This window comes from Oncorhynchus mykiss, chromosome 9 (genome assembly GCF_013265735.2).
Source record: "Oncorhynchus mykiss isolate Arlee chromosome 9, USDA_OmykA_1.1, whole genome shotgun sequence".
NCBI classification, from domain to species: Eukaryota; Metazoa; Chordata; class Actinopteri; order Salmoniformes; family Salmonidae; genus Oncorhynchus; species Oncorhynchus mykiss.
The window spans coordinates 21,315,544-21,332,313 of NC_048573.1; the positions used below are offsets into that span (position 1 = coordinate 21,315,544).

At 40.7% G+C, this 16,770-nt stretch overlaps 1 protein-coding gene across 8 annotated transcripts in view; it reads left to right on the forward strand.

The window, feature by feature from the left end:
• Positions 1-16,770, forward strand: part of LOC110531733 (multiple PDZ domain protein) — a 63,031-nt gene that overhangs the window by 22,843 nt on the left and 23,418 nt on the right. For 5 of the 8 annotated variants that reach the window (XM_036987557.1, XM_036987560.1, XM_036987561.1 and 2 more), the window contains exons 14-25: positions 775-854; positions 1,185-1,331; positions 1,603-1,773; positions 5,013-5,189; positions 5,563-5,772; positions 7,735-7,896; positions 8,739-9,089; positions 9,657-9,765; positions 10,113-10,311; positions 14,571-14,612; positions 16,353-16,448; positions 16,665-16,760. In XM_036987557.1, the coding sequence (XP_036843452.1) occupies positions 775-854; positions 1,185-1,331; positions 1,603-1,773; positions 5,013-5,189; positions 5,563-5,772; positions 7,735-7,896; positions 8,739-9,089; positions 9,657-9,765; positions 10,113-10,311; positions 14,571-14,612; positions 16,353-16,448; positions 16,665-16,760 (1,840 nt within the window). The remainder of the gene's footprint in view (positions 1-774; positions 855-1,184; positions 1,332-1,602; positions 1,774-5,012; positions 5,190-5,562; positions 5,773-7,734; positions 7,897-8,738; positions 9,090-9,656; positions 9,766-10,112; positions 10,312-14,570; positions 14,613-16,352; positions 16,449-16,664; positions 16,761-16,770) is intronic. The other 3 variants (XM_036987558.1, XM_036987559.1, XM_036987565.1) reach the window with 3 other exon arrangements.

The following is a 16,770-nucleotide window of genomic DNA, read 5'->3' on the forward strand; positions in this document are numbered from 1 at the left end:
ATTAAGGCTATTTCATGCGAGAAATTTCCAAGAAATTGAAGATCTCGTACAACGCTGTGTACTACTCCCTTCACAGTACAGCGCAAACTGGCTTTAACCAGAATAGAAAGAGGAGTGGGAGGCCCCGGTGCACAACTGAGCAAGTGGACAAGTACAATTTCTCAACTGGCAGCTTCATTAAATAGTACCCGCAAAACACCAGTCTCAAAGTCAACATTGAAGAGACGACTCCGGGATGCTGGCCTTCTAGGCAGAGTTCCTCTGTCCAGTGTCTGTGTTCTTTTGCCCATCTTAATCTTTTATTTTTATTGACCAGTCTGAGATATGGCTTATTCTTTGCAACTCTGCCTTAAAGGCCAGCATCCCGGAGTCACCTCTTCACTGTTGACGTTGAGACTGGTGTATTGCAGGTACTATTTAATGAAGCTGCCAGTTGAGGACATTGGAGTCATCTGTTTCTCAAACTAGACACACTAATGTACTTGTCCTCTTGCTCAGTTGTGCAACGGGGCCTCCCACTTTCAAATACAAGGACATTTCTAAGTGACCCCAAAACTTTGAACGGTAGGGTACATCTGAATTGTATCAATGCTTAAAAATACTAATTTAACCGCTCTCCTTCCCTTCATCTACACTGATTGAAGTGGATTTAACAGGTGACATCAATAAGGGATCAAAGGTTTCACCTGAATTCACCTGGTCAGTCTGTACTGGAAAGAGCTAGTGTTCTTAATGTTTTTTACACTCATTGTATGGTATGTTGATGTTTTTAAGAAGCAAAGCTAACAGAGGATGAGGAGTTAGAGCTGAAGAAGAAGTGGCAGGAGACTCTCGGCCCCAGCAAGGAAGTAGTGGTGAGTTAACAGAAGTAACATCCACCCAAACAGCCTGTCTCAACCATGTATCTTTTAGTAGTACATTTTGCTGTTTTACACATTATATTGCAATTGTATAGATGGAAAAGCACTGGTTGCAGAATAAAAACATTATTGTATGTGTTGTAAATAAAAAATATTGTTAGTTAAAAAAAAATACTATATTGCCACACTTGGTAAATTGAATGCTGATCATTATAGGACAATTTCATAAGATGTGCAAAAGCATCTTTTTTTTTTTTACTGTGAAAAAGCTTCATAGTATTTTTGTGCCAACTGAGTTGTGCCCACCTGTTGTGCCCATGACAGGTTGCCCAAGTGGAGAAGTTCAGTGAGAGCAGTGGTCTGGGAATCAGTCTGGATGCCAACAGCGGGCACCACTACATCCGCTCCGTCCTGCTGGAGGGGCCAGTGGGACGCTGTGGGAAACTCTTCAGTGGGGACGAACTGCTCGAAGTAAGGGACACCGCCAATAGTGAGAACATGATGAACAACCGTTAGCCTGGAACTTACTTAGTGCACAAATTCTTCAACCACTGATATCAAATTGGAAAGTGCCTAAATTCCTTGGATATATGTAGAGTTTACCGTGAATAGGATCTCTGCGAGCGTGGGAACATTGCCTTTAAAAACAGCAATGCCCTATAACCTTTAATCGGATTGAATCCTGGCATGAGTGACTCAAGATAAGTGTTGACCATTGGAGGTGTGTGCCCACCCCTCTCAGGTTAATGGAATATCCCTGATTGGTGAGACCCACAAGGAAGTGGTGAGCATTCTGAAGGAGCTGCCTGTCTGTGTCTACATGGCCTGCTGTAGGCCCGCCCCTCTCCTGAAGAGTGACAGGGATTCTGGCCAACTGGGGTTGGATGAATTTGCTACTGAACCTATAATGAAGGTACTTCCCCACTCTGCTTTGATGTTCTTGATCATAAGTTGTTAGTGAAAAAACTCACCTGCTATGGATTTACATTATTTGCCATCGCATGGTTGGAGAGTTATTTATCCAGTAGAACCCAGAGAGTGTTCTTCAATGGAAGCTTTTCTAACATCAGATATGTACAGTGTGATGTCCCTCAGGGCAGTTGCCTTGGGCCTTTCACTCTTTTATATTTTTACAAATAATTTGCCACTGGTCTTACATGAAGCTGGAATTAATATGTATGCTTATGATTCCACACTCTACATGACAGCACCCAAAGGGAGTGAGCTCACTGACATTCTAAATAGGAAGTTATGGTCAGTATCAGAATGGGTCATTAATAGCAAACTGGTCTTAATTACATCTAAAACTAAAAGCATTGTATATGGTTCAAAACTTTCTCTACGACCTAAACCTCAACTGGAGTTGTGCATAAAGGGTGTGACCATTGAGCAAGTTGAGGAAGCTACACTCCTAGGTATAACATTGAATGGTCAATTATCATGGTCAAGTCATTTTACTTTACTGTACTAGTTATTCAGGCTCTGGTCTTGTCCCATCTTGATTACTGTCCAGTAATATAGTAAAGTGCAGCAAAGAAAGACCTAGCAAAGCTGTAGCTGGCTCCAAGCAGAGCAGCACGCTTTCCCCTTAACTGCTCATACAGAACTAACAATAACAACATACATGGCAGTCTTTCCTGGTTGAGTGTTGACGAGAGATTAACTGCAGACAATTCCAGATTGTTTGCATAATCAAATAACCTACAGCTCAGACACCCATACAGTTGAAGTCGGAAATTTACATACACTTAGGTTGGAGTCATTTGAAACTTGTTTTTCAACCTCTCAACAAAACTATAGTTTGCAACTGCACATGGGGACAAAAATTTTACTTTTTGGAGAAATGTCCTCTGGTCTGATAAAACAAAAATATAACTGTTTAGCCATAATGACCATCGTTATGTTTGGAGGAAAAAGGGGGAAGCCTGCAATCCCAACTGTGAAGCACGGGGGTGGCAGCATCATTTTGTGGGGGTGCTTTGCTGCAGAAGGGACTGATGCACTTCACAAAATAGATGGCATCACGAGGAAGGAAGATTATGTGGATATATTGAAGCAACATATCAAGACATCATCAGGAAGTTAAAGCTTGGTCGCAAATGGGTCTTCTAAATGGACAATGTCCCCAAGCATACTTCCAAACTTATGGCTTAAGGACAACAAAGTCAAGGAATTGGAGTGGCCATCACAAAGCCCTGACCTCAATCGCATAGAAAATGTGTGGGCAGAACTGAAAAAGCGTGTGCTAGCAAGGAGGCCTACAAACCTGACTCAGTTACACCAGCTCTGTCAGGAGGAATGGGCCAAAATTCACCCAACTTATTGTGGGAAGCTTGTGGAAGGCTACCTGAAATGTTTGACCCAAGTTAAACAATTTAAAGGCAATGCTACCAAAATACTAATTTGAGTGTATGTAAACTTCTGACCCACTGGGAATGTGATGAAAGAAATAAAAGCTGAAATCTTTCTCTCTACTATTAATCTGTCATTTCACATTCTTAAAATAAATTGGTGATCCTAACTGACCGAAGACAGGGATTTTTTACTAGGATTAAATGCCAGGAATGGTGAAAAACTGAGTTTAAATGTATTTGGCTGGGCCTCCCGGGTGGTGCAGTGGTCTAAGGCACTGCAGTGTTAGCTGTGCCACCAGAGACTCTGGGTTCGAGCTCAGGCTCTGTCGCAGCCGGCCGCGACCGGGAGGCCCATGGTAAAAAAGAAAAGCCATATGACTCCTGAAAAGCCATATGACTCCTGAAAAGGGAATCAAATGGCTACCCGGACTATTTGCATTCACCCCCCAGCCGCGTTTTCACGCTGCTGCTCCTCTTGGTTTATTATCTATGCACAGTCACTTTACCTCTACCTCAATGTACATATTACCTCAATTACCTCAACTAACCTTTGCCCCCACACATTGACTCTGTACCGGCACCCCCTGTATATAGCCTCGCTACTGTCATGTTATTGTTGCTCTTTAATTACTTATTTTTTGTATATTTATTTTCTACGTTCAATTTATTTGAGTAAATACTTTCTTAGCACTTATTTTTCTTAAAACTGCATTGTTGGTTAATAGCTTGTAAGTAAGCATTTCACTGTAAGGTCTACTACACCTGTTGTATTTGGCGCATGTGACAAATACAATTTGATTTGACACTTTAAACCCCCTATGCAGCTTTGAGACCATTCATTCAAAGTCATTGAGATCTCTTCTTCTAGCCAAGGTAGCCAAAATAATGGGCAACTGGGCATTTGTATATATGACCCTGATCCTGATGGGATGTTTTAATTGCTCAGTTAAATCAGGAACCACACTTGTGTGGAAGCACCTGCTTTAAATATACTTTCTATCCCTCATTTACTCAGGTGTTTTCTTTGTTTATGTTTTCTTTATTTTAGATGCTGTTGACATTACCATTATTACATACTGTATTTTTTAAACTGTCAGTGTTCCAGTAACTGTCATAGCATAGTCAATGCTTACTAGCCTAAACATAATGCAATATAAAATGCATGTTTGGGGTCAATACAGATTTCAATTCAGTCATATATTTTGTTCATTTTAGCAAGTGAAATGTTTAGGAAGTGATTTGAAAACTGAAGATAAAGCCAGAAAGTCCTTCACAAAATGGTAGGTGTTGGACATACAGTAGCATACAGTAAACACTTTTTTTCCCCCCACCCCTTGATATTGAATGGCTGTTTTGGGAATCGACATCAGTAAGTCCTCCTACTTCACTCCTCCACCCTCATCCATTAGTTTAACACAGTCTGTCCAATGCTCTGCCGGGCCTCCAGATTGGCAATGATGACGGATTAAGATTTAGGATTAGGGAGGACGCTGACTCTTTATTAACACCAATCCATGTAAAGTAATATCTCCGGTACTGTGACAATACATGAGATAAGGCAATTAGTAGCCAGGGACACAAAGGAAACCTGCATTTGAATTCTCCTCAGCTCATCAGATGCCTCAGTTCAGGGGAAAAAAATAAAACATACAGCACTTCTGCTTAGCATCCAAAGATTCCCTTTAATGTGCTGCCAAAGATCTTATGAAAAGGTACTCGTGGAATACCAGCAGCCTATGGGCTCGGAGTTGGTGAGGAATGCGTGCACTGGGATGATATCGAGGGTTTATCTCTGCAGATACAGGGAGACCTCGGCAGTTTCCTGGTTTTCGAAGGTTCCGAGGGGGTGGCGACGAGGGAAAATGTAACGGATGAGACACTCGGAGCTCCTTTGGCCATGTGGGAGACAGAGATACAGGACATTGAGCTGGAGAAGGGTGAGAGCGGACTGGGATTCAGCATCTTGGACTACCAGGTGAGATTTCTGATTTGGAATTCTGGGAATGATTATCATAGGAATGATACGCTTTTGTTGTGGGTCGTTCCTGTCTTCTTACTTTGGGAGGAAGTGGTCACGTGAGCTTTAGGGCCGTTGCCCACCTGGAAATGAAGTTCAACAAATAGCATAAGTGACTAAATATACTGCAGTGCGCTGTTTTTTTCCATGTAGATTGAAACTAAGTTGCTTACTCTTGTTTTTGTTAAAAGTAATAACTTGTGATTTACAGAACATTCAGAATAAACAAATCCTCCAAATAAAAGTGAATGATACATTTTCATCCTTGTTGGTATAATGGATTATCTGTTGAGTGCATCCATTGACATCACTGACACAGATCTTGTCGTAGGACCCAATGGATCCTGCCAAGACTGTGATTGTGATTCGCTCTCTGGTGTCTGAAGGAGTGGCAGAACAGGATGGCAGGCTATTGCCAGGTGACCGGCTCATGTTCGTCAACAGCACCAACCTGGACAACGCCAGTCTGGAGGACGCTGTCCAGGCATTGAAGGGGGCTAACATCGGCACGGTCCACATTGGGGTGGCCAAACCACTACCTGTAAGGAAACCCTATTGTGAGGTCTGTCCTATGGAGAGACTAGTGAGGTGTGTGTGTGTGTGCGTGCGTCCGTGTTTTATATGTACAGTGAGCTCCAGAAGTATTGGGACAGTGACCGTTCTTGTTTTGGCTATGTATTTGAAATGATGCAATGACTACGAGGTTAAAGTGCAGACTGTCAGATTTAATTTTTCCATATCATGTGTACCGTTTAAAATTACATCACTTTTTGTACATAGTCCCTTCATTTTAGGGGACCGAAAGTCATTATTGCGTGCCAGGAATGTGGGACCAAATACTACACTTCTTGACTACTTTAATACACACAAGTGAATTAGTCCCAATACTTTTGGTCCCCTAAAATGGGGGGAACATGTACACAAAGTGCTGTAGTTTCTAAACCGTTCACCTGATATGGATGAAAATACCCTCAAATTAAAGTTGACAGTCTGCACTTTAACCTCATAGACTTTGTATCATTTCAAATCCAAAGTGCTGGAGTACAGCGTCACAACAACAAAACATGTCACTGTCCCAATACTTTTGGAGCTCACTGTATATGAGCGTTTGTGTGTGTGTGTGGGCACTCAGCATTTGTGTGCGTTTTCTCTCCGGTGTGTGGCCACCCAATAATGAGGGCTCATCTTACAGATGTCTTGAATTTTTCATGCTGAGACAGTAGAGTTAGGCTACATGCTAATGCTGACATATTCACCTCTAAGCTCCCTGGCAACAGCATAGGGCAGCACAAATATCTCTGCCTTTTGTGTCATATTGCTTTATTATTGCATTTTGAGCCACCTTGGAGTCCGTGTACATAAATGCATTGAGGCAGCTGTCAAAATAAGGGTTTTCCCACAAACATATTCACCACCTGAGGGATTGCTTGTCTAGTCTTTCTGTGAAAATTGGTTGCATTCTTTCAGCTTCAGAGTTATATTTCTCTATTGGGCTTGCCATTAGATTATGATGAGAACATACAGTAAGTTCTGGCTCTGATGTCAAGGTTGTTGCATGTCCAGTGGATTACGTTGTTTTTGTGAAGCCTCTGGAGTTATCGAGCTTTCCTGCAGCTCCTGGAATGTGTTTTTTTTTTTTTTGAGGGAGGGGGGGTGTTATTTTTGTTGTATTGCTTCTCAAAATTGAGTTTGACTGGTATAAGCCTCTAATAGCTTCTCCAATCTTTCTCTCTTTTCTCTATATCTCTCGCTCGCCGGGCATTGCGCTAGATACAATCAAGATTAAACAGCCCATTTAAAGCAATCTGTGGCAAAACTCCAAGAAATTATCTCGTTTGAAGTCCTTTGGAAATCAAATAACCAAGTACAACTTGTCACCAAACTATTACAAAAGTAGAGACCAAACCATGGAGACCAAATCAAGCCAATAAAACTCACACTCCTTTCGCTACTAACAACCTCAACAAAACATTTTAACAACTCCAATCAAATTTGGCTTGGAATTTGTAGACAATGATTGGAATTTCCTATGTGTTTGGATATTTTCCATTTACAGCCCTGTCTCCACAGCCATACAATGAAGAGGGCACTCCGTCGTCATTCTCGGGAATCTGTTCTTTTATATTCAATGCTCTGCTGGTTAAAGAGAGAGAGGAGGAGCCAGCAGAGGGCCACCGTTTCTGGGCAGAGCCTGCATTGGTTAGTTGCCGTTGGGGACAAGTCAAACGAATCAATGAAATTGAGGGACAAGGAAAAAACCAACCAATCAAAATTAGACACATGGTAACCATTGTGACTTCTAAAATGCGTCCTTTAAAATATTCTATCAAGGGAATTTAATTTAATTTGTAACTCTAATCAAATTTGAGCAACAAAAAACAATATATCCTTTTGAAATGGCTCTGATGGCACCCACACAGCTATCTGTGATTGGATAGCTCATCCATGGCATAGAGAGACATATTCCCCATCCAATTCACTACATTGACATTCTTTAATGCAGATTGACTCCAATGAGGTAGACCTGACCGACGAGAGGGTGTTGGCGCATCGCTTCTCTGGCGAGGAGGATGACACCTTCCAGGCATCCATGATTGCCCTCCATGGCAGCAACTGCAGCGCTGACCTGTCCTACCAGATGATCTTGCAGTCCTCCACACCCAAGGTAGGCCAACAAACTTGCACTGTGGCTAGCTAAGTCAATTTTAAAGCCATTACAGTCAGCAATTTTAGAAAGCTTGTTTCAAAGCAAAAGCAGTATCGGTATGGTCATGTCATTTATTTGAATTTCATTGGAGCAATTGGAAGCTGCTGCCTTTTTCACTAAGAAAACTCACGTAATCAAAATAAGTTAGCACAGTACTTCTAATGTACTTCTATCTATAGTTGTTTACCTTCTTCAAAATGGCGGCTATATTGAAGTGATACAAAGTTTATTTGGTTGTTAACCCCTTTGCATGTACTGTATGTTGCCTGTTTTTGTTGTTGAGCTTTGTCATGGAGTACTGGCCCCAGACTCCTTATGGATGAATGGTTGAGTGTTTTTTAGATTAGTATCTACCTATATACTGCACTGAACCGTAACAAGATATGACTACCCTATTAGAATTAAATGGTCTGTTGCGTGCTTCAGTCCTGCTCTCAGCATTTCTGCTTGTTACAGTTCTTCCAAATAGTTTGTTCTCCCAGGGATTTCTTTTTCCAAGTTTTATATTGCCATCTCAGATGCTTAAGGAATCGCTGAAGAGATTCATTGCAGCACAGTCCGGGCCTCATGAAATATATCTAGGATGATAATAAAGAGATATTTGGTGCATCGCACACTCTAAAACAGGATCATCTGTAATTATCGCTATTCCCCATCTGTCACTGATGGCTTTTCAATGGCTCATTACGAGGAGTGCAGAACGGCGACCGAGGTAGACGAAAACCCCCCAGTTGGGTGATTGTGAAACTAACGAGGTGTAACCTCCATTTTGGCTCGTCTGGTTTGTTTTACCTACATAGCGGAGTGCTCGTCTGGACTTGTTGACCGAACATCCCTTCGTGACGTTGTCCTGCCTCGCAGACGACACTGAACCCTTTTCCCCGGAGGAGAAGCCCATCGCTTTCCCCCTGCCCAGGAGTATTGGAAGTCACACCCTAATGATTGACAACAACACACTAGCTATCTCCGATCAGTACCTGGCGCATCAATTAACCCAATTGGAGCCGTCAGATCTGTCGAACTCGTGCAGTCCGTACACTGACCCCGAGCCCGGTTTGAATGATTTGGGGGAGCCAATGCAGTCTCTTCGTTTTCCGGTGGAGCCCACCATGGCCGTTGCAGACATAGGGGAGATGGAATGCTTAATGAAGGTAAACCAGCCTTCATCTAAAGAGCTGTGCCATCTGTCGGTTTGCCATCAAATGTCATTAAGTGTGCCTCATAATCAAACAATCATGTGTAAATTGGTCATCAGGAACTTGAAATGCAACAAGTTACGTTTAACAAATGTTGAAATGCTGTACGACTCTTCACAGGCCAATGTGAAATTAATTGGATTTACGAGAATAATGGCTAGTATGTTTTGTCTAACCAGTTTTAAACATTCAACTTTTTACTAGAATTGAATTTCTAGGTATTACATGCCGAAGGTAATGGCATAACAGAAAAAAAATTCAGATAAATCCCTTCCTTACCTTGTATGTTTGATTCCCTGGCCTTTACTAATCGTTCCCACGTAACCTCCCTGGTAGTTTAGATTAGCTCTATTTCATTCTGTCACAATTATTTTATTTACATTTTGTACCAAAACTTCCTCCATAGAAAATATTTTATAATTTAAACTCAATGTCATTCTGTCACCATTTGGATTTTGTACCATTAGAAAATATAAAGAAATGTGATTAATGAATACTTTTTATTGAATCGTCATTCTCAAGGGGGATGAGCCATCTGTAAAGCAGTCCAAAGAGGAAGGGGACAAGATTAGAACCACTGGGAGTAATTTTGAAAGGACAATCACTGTTGTCAAGGGCAACTCCAGTCTCGGTTTGTATTAATACTTTGGCAATATGCTGTATATTCCTATATTTCTTTTTCTAAATGTCAGCCTTGATGAGAAATTGCTGTTAAGAGAACAGCGTTCACTTTTTAATAAATCATTCCTCTTTACAACAAAAAATTTTATGTAAATAATGCAATATCTGTTGCATTATGGTCTTTCTGTCTGTTAAGGTTGTTGGATATTAACTATGATATTATCTATGTGGATCTCCAGCGCATCAACATTATTAACACATGATTAAAGATTGAACACATTGCACATAAATGTGGGGGAATGTATTACGTATAGGTTCCAGGTCTTTGAGAATGTTGTCTTTGTGTCTACCTTACAGGAATGACGGTGAGCGCCGTCAAGGATGGCTTGGGGATGCACATCCGCAGCATCATCCACGGAGGCTCCATCAGCCGAGACGGCCGTCTGGGGGTGGGGGACCTCATCCTGGCCATCAACGGCGAGCCCACGGCCAACCTGACCAATACACAGGCCCGCGCCATGCTCCGGAGACACTCCCTCATCGGGCCAGACATGGGGTAAGGACCCGGGCTATGCACTATGTTCAGTGTTTTGGAACCTTGTCCTTGGAAACCTGTTATATATGGTTTCACTATAGGCCTTTGTTAAAATATCCCAACTACAGCATATACAGTTGAAGTCAGAAATGTACATACACTTACACTCGTTTTTCAACCTCTCCACAAATTTCTTGTTAAAAAGTCACAGTTTTGGCAAGTCGGTTAGGACTTCTACTTTGTGCATGACACAAGTAATTTTACCAACAATTGTTTACAGGCAGATTATTTCACTTATAATTCACTGTATCACAATTCCAGTGGGTCAGTAGTTTACATACACTAAGTTGACTGTGCCTTTAAACAGCTCGGAAAATTCCAGAAAATGATGTCATGGCTTTAGAAGCTTCTGATAGGCTAATTGACATAATATGAGTCAATTGGAGGTGTACCTGTGAATGTATCTCAAGGCCTACCTTCAAACTCAGTGCCTCTTTGCTTGACAAAAATATAAAGAAATTAGCCAAGACATCAGAAAAAATTATTGTAGACCTCCACAAGTCTGGTTCATCCTTGGGAGCAATTTCCAAACGCCTGAAGGTACCACGTTCATCTGTACAAACAATAGTACGCAAGTATAAACACCATGGGACCACACAGCCGTCATACCACTCAGGAAGGAGATGCGTTCGTTCTGGTGAAAAGTGCAAATCAATCCCAGAACAACTGCAAAGGACCTTGTGAAGATGTTGGAGGAAACGGGTACACAAGTATCTATATCCACAGTAAAACTAGTCCTCTAGCGACATAACCTGAAAGGCCACTCAGCAAGGAAGAAGTCATAAAAAAGCCAGACTACAGTTTGCAACTGCACATGGGAAAAAATATTGTACTTTTTGGAGAAATGTCCTCTGGTCTGATGAAACAAAAATAGAACTGTTTGGCCATAATGACCATCGTTATGTTTGCAGGCAAAAGGGGGGAGCTTGCAGGCCGAAGAACACCATCACAACCGTGAAGCACGGGGGTGGCAGCATCATGTTGTGGGGGTGCTTTGCTGCAGGAGGGATTGGTGCACTTCACAAAATAGATGTCATCATGAGGAAGGAGAATTATGTGGATATATTGAAGCAACATCTCAAGACATCAGTCAGGAAGTTAAAGCTTGGTTGCAAATGGGTCTTCCAAATGGACAATGTCCCCAAGCATAATTCCAAAGTTGTTACAAAATGGCTTAAGGACAACAAAGTCAAGGAATTGGAGTGGCCATCACAAAGCCCTGACCTCAATCCCATAGAAAATTTGTGGGCAGATCTGAAAACGTGTGTGCGAGCAAGGAGGCCTACAAACCTGACTCAGTTACACCAGCTCTGTCAGGAGGAATGGGCCATAAATTCACCCAACTTATTGTGGGAAGCTTGTAGAAGTCTACCCAAAATGTTTGTCCTAAGTTAAACAGTTTAAAGGCAATGCTACCAAAATACTAATTGGGTGTATGTAAACTTCTGACCCACTGGGAATGTGATGAAAGAAATAAAAGCTGAAATAAATCTTTCTCTCTACTATTATTCTGTCATTTCACATTCTTAAAATAAAGTGGTGATCCTAACTGACCAAAGACATGGATTTTTTACTAGGATTAAATGTCAGGAATTGTGAAAAACTGAATTTACATTTATTTGGCTAAGGTGTATGTAAACTTACGACTTCAACTGTACACACATGGCAGATTTCACCTCAAATGTATTATCTCTAGATTCCCTACACATGTACACACACTTTTTTTTATGTTACAATGTAAAAGTCAGAGGATTTTTACATAGACACACTATTATACAATCAGATAAATGGTGCCTGACATCACACTAAATGCCTCTCGATCAAATGTGGAATTTACATTTTTTGTTATGTAAATGATTTGGTGGCTTTTTCTACAGCCTATGTGTACAATTATGATCAAGTCAAGCATTGAGTTAAGCTTCGTAGTGTTTTGCATTTGAGTGAATTGTGCCAAATGATCCCATTAATGTAATTTGTTCTGCACCTCTCGTAGAAATATTATCTTCTCCTAGTACATCTCCCACACAACAGCTATCCAAAGCCATTCAAATACACATTTAATTGAACTGAATTGAGATGCATACCTCAGAAACAACACCTGACAATGAATGTGTAGTAAACATTATAATGCAGTAGAGTCGTTGAGGAGCTCAGTTTAATTTTAACAATGCACTTATTGTCGATAGTAGGAAAGGTCATTGTAATCCAGTGTTGTGAGTCATAGACCACCTTAATATCACTAAAAGTTGTGCAATGCAAAGCATGATAGAATGTTCATATGTAGGATCTTAATTTGAGCCAGTTTGCTACAGCAGGGAAATACTCCTGCAGCTACAGGAAATTAATTATTATGTGGATTGTAATTAATGGACATTTTTGCAGGGGTTGATACATTTCTCGTGAGGGAAAATCAACTCTGAAATTTCAAAGTTGAAATTGCAAACTTCAGAAACCCTTTTAAACCTCAAGTAAACTACAAGTTTGACATGTTCTGCCTTGCAGAAAAGTTCTCCTGCAACAGGGTGATCAAATTAAGATCCTACATCTGTATACAGTACCAGTAAAAAGTTTGGAGACACCTACTCATTCAAGGGGTTTTCTTTATTTTTTACTGTTTTCTACATTGTAGCATAATAGTGAAGACATCAAAACTATGAAATAACACATGGAATCATGTCGTAACCAAAAAAGTGTTAAACAAATCAATATACACTACCGTTCAAAAGTTTGGGGTCACTTAGAAATGTTCTTGTTTTTGAAAGAAAATCACATTTTTGTCCGTTTAAAATAACATAAAATTGATCAGAAATGCAGTGTAGACATTGTTAATGTTGTAAATGACTATTGTGGCTGGAAACGGCAGATTTCTTTTAATGGAGTATCTACATAGGCGTACAGAGGCCCATTAATCAGCAACCATCACTCCTGTGTTCCAATGGCATGTTAGCTAATCCAAGTTTATAATTTTAAAAGGCTAATTGATCATTAGAATACCCTTTTGCAATTATGTTAGCACAGCTGTAAACTTTTGTGCTTATTAAAGAAGCAATACAACTGGCCTTCTTTAGACTAGTTGAGTGTCTGGAGAATCATCGTTTGATTACAGACTCAAAATGGCCAGAAACAAAGACATTTCTTCTGAAACTCGTCAAGACTATTCTTGTTCTGAGAAATGAAGGCTATTCCATGCGAGAAATTTCCAAGAAACAGAAGATCTCGTACAATTCTGTGTACTACTTCCTTCACAGAACAGTGCAAACTGGCTCTAACCAGAATAGAAAGAGGGGTTGGAGGCCCCGGTGCACAACTGAGCAAGAGGACAAGTACATTGAAGTGTCTAGTTTGAGAAACAGACGCATCACAAGTCCTCAACTGGCAGCTTCATTAAATAGTACTCACAAAACACCAGTTTCAACGTCAACAGTGAAGAGGCGACTCCGGGATGCTGGCCTTCTAGGCAGAGTTGCAAAGTAAAAGCCATATCTCAGACTGGCCAATAAAAAGAAAAGATTAAGATGGGCAAAATAACACACACACTGGACAGATGAACTCTACCTAGAAGGCCAGCATCCCGGAGTCGCCTCTTCACCGTTGACGTTGAGACTGGTGTCTCAGCATATGTGAGAACTCCTTCAAGACTGTTGGAAAAGCATTCCAGGTGAAGCTGGTTGAGAGAATGCCGAGAGTGTGCAAAGCTGTCATCAAGGCAAAGAGTGGCTACTTTGAAGAATCTAAAATATGAAATATATTTTGATTTGTTTAAAACTTTTTTTGGTTACTACATGATTCTATATATGTTATTGCATAGTTGTGATGTCTTTACTATTATTCTACAATGTAGAAAATAGTAAAAATACAGAAAAAACAAATAAGTAGGTGAATAAGTAGGTGTGTCCAAACTTTGGTCTGGTACTGTACATTTAATATTTCTGACGAACACCAATTGAATTATGTAGGCTACATTAAGGTAGGATTTTCAGTACTATAGAAATGCTTTTGGACTACAGCATCTGGACTGTCCTAGCATAGATGCTCAATGGTGAAATTTGAACAACTCGCTAATGCCCTTCACTTTTCTAAATTGTATTTTCTCCATGTATTCGAGGGAAGCTACATTAAAGTGTGGGGCACCATTATTTTCATTATCTCAAGTCCTGCTTGCTCTACTCTAAACTTCTCAGTACAGTATGTTAGCCCATAAAATCCTCTTCACCTTCTAGATCTGCTTGTGCACCAGAGGACGATCTGTGCCCCTTTTATGTGTGAGTATTGCTAACTCCCACGCTGACGGGTGTGCAACCATAATCTGCCATTTTAATTTGTTTCCTCACTGTCCACTCTACCTCACCATTCTCATATGGGCCTCTTCGCCTGTCCATGGTTGGAAGTTTTATCCAGATCTAGAAGTTAAAACACATACAGTATATCAACCATACTGTATATCTACTTGCACAAACCTTATCTCAGCCATACAGTGTATCTACCATACACAAACCTTAAATCAACCATACAGTGTATCTACCATACACAAACCTTATATCTACATACACAAACCTTAAATCAACCATACAGTATATCTACCATACACAAACCTTATATCTACCATACACAACCCTTATATCTACCATACACAAACCTTAGTCTGACCAGTTAAATTTTTAAAAGGATCAAACTATTCAAATTCACTGTTACTTCTTACTCATTAATAATAGAAACTATTGTAAAATGATGTTGAAATCTGTGGCCATTAAAATTCTCCAGATCAGATAATCTTATTGGCGACATACAGCAAAGTGACTGAAGCTAATCACCGCTTTGCAGATAAAAAATAAATAAAATACATTATTTTTTATATTGTCAAATACCAACACGGATATATCTCCAAACCTTTTTCTTTGGTGTGGCAGCTAAGCTTCTATTGGTGTCCATGCGCACAGATAGTCAAGTTAACGCAGGCCTAACACACAGTCAACGTATCTGGATAAATCTCTCACTGGACTGGACTGCACCACTAACCATTAAAACGTCACCCTTAACACTCCATTGACCTTCTTTTCTGGGACTATGGGGCTTGCAGGTCCATTTGTGTGGCGATAACAATTCATTTGGCACTTTTTGAACTTTTGCTCTATCACACACTAATCCACTTGTTCCTCCCATCTGTTTTTGGACTGCTGTTTGAATGAACAGGGATTCAAGTACCTCAGTGTCTGCATGTCCTAATGTTGAAGTACGAATTAAGCCGTCGTTGTTAGATCTGTCATCTTCACTCAAATGTGTAAGTGTGTGTGCTTTAGAATCAACTCATCACGATGAATTACTTGAAACTGGGCCTACCAAAGCAAATATGCTCTTTGCTACTTCCCTTTCGTTAAATTCTTAATATTTTGGAAAGTTGTTCTTCTATTCCTGTAAATTTGGTGTTCCGATTGATGTTCCCTTCAAACCTCCATGACATATTTTGGAAAGAATTCTGCCACTCAATTCGAGCCAACTTTATTGGCCCAGACAATTATGAACGACGGAAACATCTGTTTTGGATAGCTATGTGGGGACGTCTGCTACATTATTCATTGACGGCTCACCTTGGGCTCATGATCGGCAGAATGCATTGCCAGAGAAATGTAGAGTTAATTCCTTCCCCTCCTGCAATCTTGTGCCGCACAGTTAATTTGGACGGGGAGAAAAACAGGTGCGCTCCTGCATGTAGATTAGACGTCTATGAATAAATAAAAGTCCTTTTGTAAAAGTGCCCTTTCTGTCATACCAGGTGGCGTATGAATGCAGGCACTTCCACACTAATGCTTTGTTAAACGTTCATGTCATTCCTAATGATGAATATTGACATGCTTGCACACAAGGTTGAACTCTCGTGTCATATGTTTATGTGTAGGTTCTATATTTGGGGGTATTTGCAGTGATGATGACAAATCTTGGTCAGGTTGTTATCAGGAGTGTGCTGAGGCTCATTGGTGTGTGTGTGTGTCTGTGTGTGTTATCAGCATCACCTATGTTCCCATGGAGTATCTGGAGGAGTACAAGGCCAGCCTGGAGCAGCCTAAAGATGACATCTTCTCTGATGCTCCTCAGGCCCCAAAGTAAGCTCAAGCGTTATACAACTTTATAGAAGTAATACATTATAGAAAGGTATTTTCATGACGATGCCCTCACTAAACTCGTGCTTTTGATTTCAAGCATAGACTAACTTTCGCAATATTATTTTGTTGTACTCCAGACAGTACTAAAACAAGTCGATTACTGTCAGACCAGCTATGGTTTACAAAGGCGGCTGTTTTCTGTTTGTCTCTTTGCAGAAGAGAAATCCCAGAACTCCCAGAGAGGGAGGAAGGAGAGGGAGAGGAGAGCGAGCTACAGAGTGCCACCTTCAGTAACTGGAACCAGCCCAGGAAGTGAGTAGGA